Source organism: Olea europaea, unplaced genomic scaffold (assembly GCF_002742605.1).
Source record: "Olea europaea var. sylvestris unplaced genomic scaffold, O_europaea_v1 scaffold7801, whole genome shotgun sequence".
Taxonomy (NCBI): domain Eukaryota; kingdom Viridiplantae; phylum Streptophyta; class Magnoliopsida; order Lamiales; family Oleaceae; genus Olea; species Olea europaea.
In genome coordinates, this window is record NW_019266224.1 from 3,793 (window position 1) to 7,949 (window position 4,157).

The window sequence follows — 4,157 nt, forward strand, 5'->3', positions numbered from 1 at the left end:
ATGGACGATTTTGCCCTTTGACGTTGAGGTGTCGTGTGCCATTTTGTGTTGTTGCGATTGCTGGTGACTGTAGGATGAATAGTGATGATCCTAAAGTGGTGAATTTGCGTCTCCCGATATTTACGGACTTTTAGGCGTGGTCCACTCGGTATCATGTTCTTTACCTTTTATTGTTGTAGTTACAATTATTGTGTAGAGTAACTATTTATTTTTCGTATTAGAAGTCATCGTGTGGAGTGACGTTAGGTTTAGGGTTATCGTGGTCTTTACTTTAAATTCTTTATGAATTTGTTGTCAATTTTTCTACACTGTTAGAATTGCACGTGACAATATAAAAGTTTCTTTGATCATTCTATGTGAATTATGTTTACACTTTACTTACAGTCATTATTTGGTATTGATGGCATGTGTACATCTAAAGCAAATGCGAAAGGTAAAATGTGTTTTTAACTGGGGTAAATTTGGATATAGTGAAATAGACTGTCCTGAAAATGATGATAAAGGAAAGATAAGGAGAGAGGTAAGGTGAATGTTGTCATTGGGTTGAGTGGTAACGCGTGTGAGGTTTATAGAGAGTGAACCTAGTTGCTTCATGTGCATGTGTGTGATCCTTTCTGCATGTGTGATCACTTAATTTTATAGCAATATTGATATGCAACACATTCAATAAGGTTGATGTGTGTAATTGCATGAATTAGAGTGATCTTATTACTTTGTATAATGTGTTTGCATGCATAGTGTGTTGAGTTTTGTGGCGTGATCCTTTTGCTCTGTGAGTGGTTTTAGAGTGTGGTAGTGAGAAGAAAGATGGGCATCCATTTTCTCCTTTATCTTTGTGTGCCTATGTAGTTTGTGAGATTGTGTGAGGCAGCCATGTAGAGTTATCTTCTCTCTCTCTTTGTGAGCCTCTTTCATGAGTGTAGTGAAATAACTAACCCTTTTTTCTATTCTCTTTACGAGTGCCACCTTCGCCATTTCTTTTGTGGATTTTTTGAGCATTTATGGTTGGAGTAACTTTGTGGTACGTGGCTCAACTTTTAAATTGAGCCCTAACCTTTGTGGTCACTGAAACGTGTTGATTTGCCATAGGTAAAGTGAAGTATAGATACCTAGGGGTACATTGTGGTTTGTACCGAGAATATGGAATGTGACATTTGGATCACGAGTGGAGAGGTGATTTAATGTTGGAATAATTTATTTGTGAAGAAACCCTATACAGGTGGAGTGTAAGAGAGACACTTCTATGAGGTGAAAACCCATTATCCACATAGGTTGGAAGAAGTGATGTGGTGATAGAGAATTATCCTAATAACTTATGATCTACTATGATTTACCAGTCAGACATGGGTTTGAGTGATCAGTCTAGTGAGCATTGTGGGCGATGAGAGAAGATATGTGTTCTCGAGGTGTGAGCAACATGGAATGGGATAGGATAAGTATGGTGAGATCTTTTCGTGGGTCATTTATGCATTTGTTGCATGTGGTTGACCATGTGTTAGATTAAATTGGTGTTAATCTGTGGTTTTGTGTGACCATGTTTCTGAAAAGGTTTGTGTGTTTTAACCTATACTATATCGTCATCGCATATTTATTTGCTCTTTACTATTCACTGTGAATACTTGCTTCTACTTGGGTGTTCTTGATCTTAGCCCCAATGAGTACATGGAGCAGGTATGGTATGTGTTTCAGGTTGAAAATACGAGATAAGGTCTGTGTTCCAATTTTATTGGTTACCTTGATTATGCAAGTATAAATTTTGTGTTTTCATTGCTTGCAGTTTCTTATTCAAAATGAAAATTAAGACCAGTTAAACACCATTATCACTCATCTTCATTTGGAATTTGCAATGAAAGATCTTGGCACCATTCATCATTTTCTTGGAATTGAAGTCACAAAAACACTCAACGGCCTACACTTATCACAATTATATTATGCCTTGACTATTCTTGAGAGTGCTCAAATGACGGACTGCAAGCCTATGAGTACCCCTATGGAGTCCAAAATGAAGGGATTAACTGATGCTACCCTTCTTGATGATCCTAGCTTTTATCGCAAAATTGTTGGTGCATTACAATATTTGACACTAACAAGGCCTGATATCTCTTTTAGTGTTAATTTTGTTTCACAGTTTATGCAAGCTCCAACACAATCCCATTTCAAGATGGTTCAGCGCATTCTCCGTTACATCAAAGGCTCTCTACATCTCGGCATACATCTTACTTCTAACACCACTTTTGACCTATGTGCCTACTCTGATGCAGATTGGGCTGGTTGTCCAACAACAAGATGCCCTACTACAGGCTACTGCACCTATTTGGGTGATAACCTCATCTCTTGGTGTGCAAAGAAACAACAAACAGTGTCGCGCTCTAGCACTGAAGCCAAGTACCATGCTATGGCTCATGCAACTGCTGAGCTTATATGGCTGACCTTTCTTCTTCGTGATCTCCATGTTCCACTCTCTCGTCCTCTAACCCTCTTGTGTGATAATATCAGTGCACTCCGCTTGACTGTCAATCCAGTCTTCCATGCTCGAAGTAAACACATTGAGTTGGACTATCATTTTGTGCGTGAACGAGTTGCTCTTGGTTAGTTGATGACTCAGCATGTCTCCTCACCTTCCCAAGTTGATGATATATTTACCAAGCCTATGTCCAAAGCTCAACTTTATAATTTTAGGACCAAACTTTGCCTTCAGCCCCGGCAAAGTTTGCGGGAGGATATTGAGAAAAATTAGGACAACTGACTGAACATTGATTTTGTAATCCTACATAACTATGGTAAATCTGAATATCAAAGGAGAGATATGGTGTTAAAGAAAGAATAAGGGGACAAATATTCAAGATCACATGCCCAAAATTATTGGAGATCTATCAAGTAATTTACTGCACCAAAATGGCAAATTTGCAGCCACAAATGACTGACCATGCGAGAATGCGCCAAGCCATACTTTGGGACTCATTCATTGGCCATGCAAGGAAAGTTCAATTTCATTAGAATAGATCCACAATTCTCTGTACAAACCAATCTCTTCATTCCAGAATAATTGCGCACATCATCTACATACTCCTTATCTACTTCAAGACTATTCTGGATAGCATTTCCAGTATGTCTATATAAATGTAAAGAGGTTCTTGTAACACTCACGAAAAGCCAATACAATTCAAATAATTTTCTGAGATTTCCCTTTCTTTATCTCCAAGGTTACAACAAGTGGCGCTCTCATAGAAGAAGAAGGAGTCGTAAATGTTGAAGCAGTGGCCCTTTTCAAATATGCAGCATTTTGGAGGGATTAGATTTGGTAGGTGAAGGATGTTTAAGGGAAAGAGATAAATAATTGTTGTAATGGGAATGGGGGTGAACAGGGTTAGGGGTTAGGTGACAAACAATTGCTTTAATAATTTTAGAGAGAAAAGGATAACAAAAGAATGCTGAGTGAAAAATGAAAATTATGGCGACAATCGTGAATAGAGGTAGCGGGAGAGAGAGGAGAAAGTGGAAGCGAATATCATTTTTTTTATTTACTTATTTGGTACTCATTTGTATTTTTTTTTTTTTTGGAACATGGTTGAAATTATTTTTTTCTTCTGTCTTCATTTTATTTAATTGGGATGGTATATTCATTATTTTGTAATTTTTTTTATTTTTTTTTTTTTAGAGAAAATGGACGATAGGGTGTATCACACACTAAACATTTCAAACATGGATGTTTGTGTTATTTCCAAAAGGTTAGAGGTTTTCTGTAGTTTGGACAATAGGTGGGGATATTGTTTTAAAGATTTTAAATTTTGTTAGTAGTCAGTACTGATTGAATGATAAATGGTTTAACCAAAATCTTTAAGCTGCAATTTTATAGTTTTTTATACAACATGATGAGATTTCTTGTTATAACAATTACAGCTCTTGCAGGATAGATATTTTTAGATTTGTTTAATATATGAAAATAATGTTAGATTAAATTAATGTCTTTCCTTATTTCAGAATTTCGTTGTGTCCAAGTTTATTTGTTACGTGCACGTGAAAAAATAAAAAATAATAAAATAATAAAAAGAGGTTGAAATCTCTTGATTACATGGCCTCATAGAATTACGAAATCAACAGCATCCATTAATCAGTATAATATGTCCTCCATGTGTTGATAATTTCAACTTATTTGG

The 4,157-nt window shown here is 36.4% G+C and overlaps 1 protein-coding gene across 1 annotated transcript; it reads left to right on the forward strand.

Moving 5' to 3' along the window:
• The first annotated feature begins 1,534 nt into the window (after window positions 1-1,534).
• On the forward strand, window positions 1,535-2,593 carry LOC111391349 (uncharacterized mitochondrial protein AtMg00810-like). Its single transcript, XM_023016551.1, has 3 exons — window positions 1,535-1,548; window positions 1,650-1,671; window positions 1,808-2,593. The coding sequence occupies exons 1-3, from the start codon at window positions 1,535-1,537 to the stop codon at window positions 2,591-2,593; spliced, it is 822 nt and encodes a 273-aa protein (XP_022872319.1).
• Window positions 2,594-4,157: the final 1,564 nt, after the last annotated feature.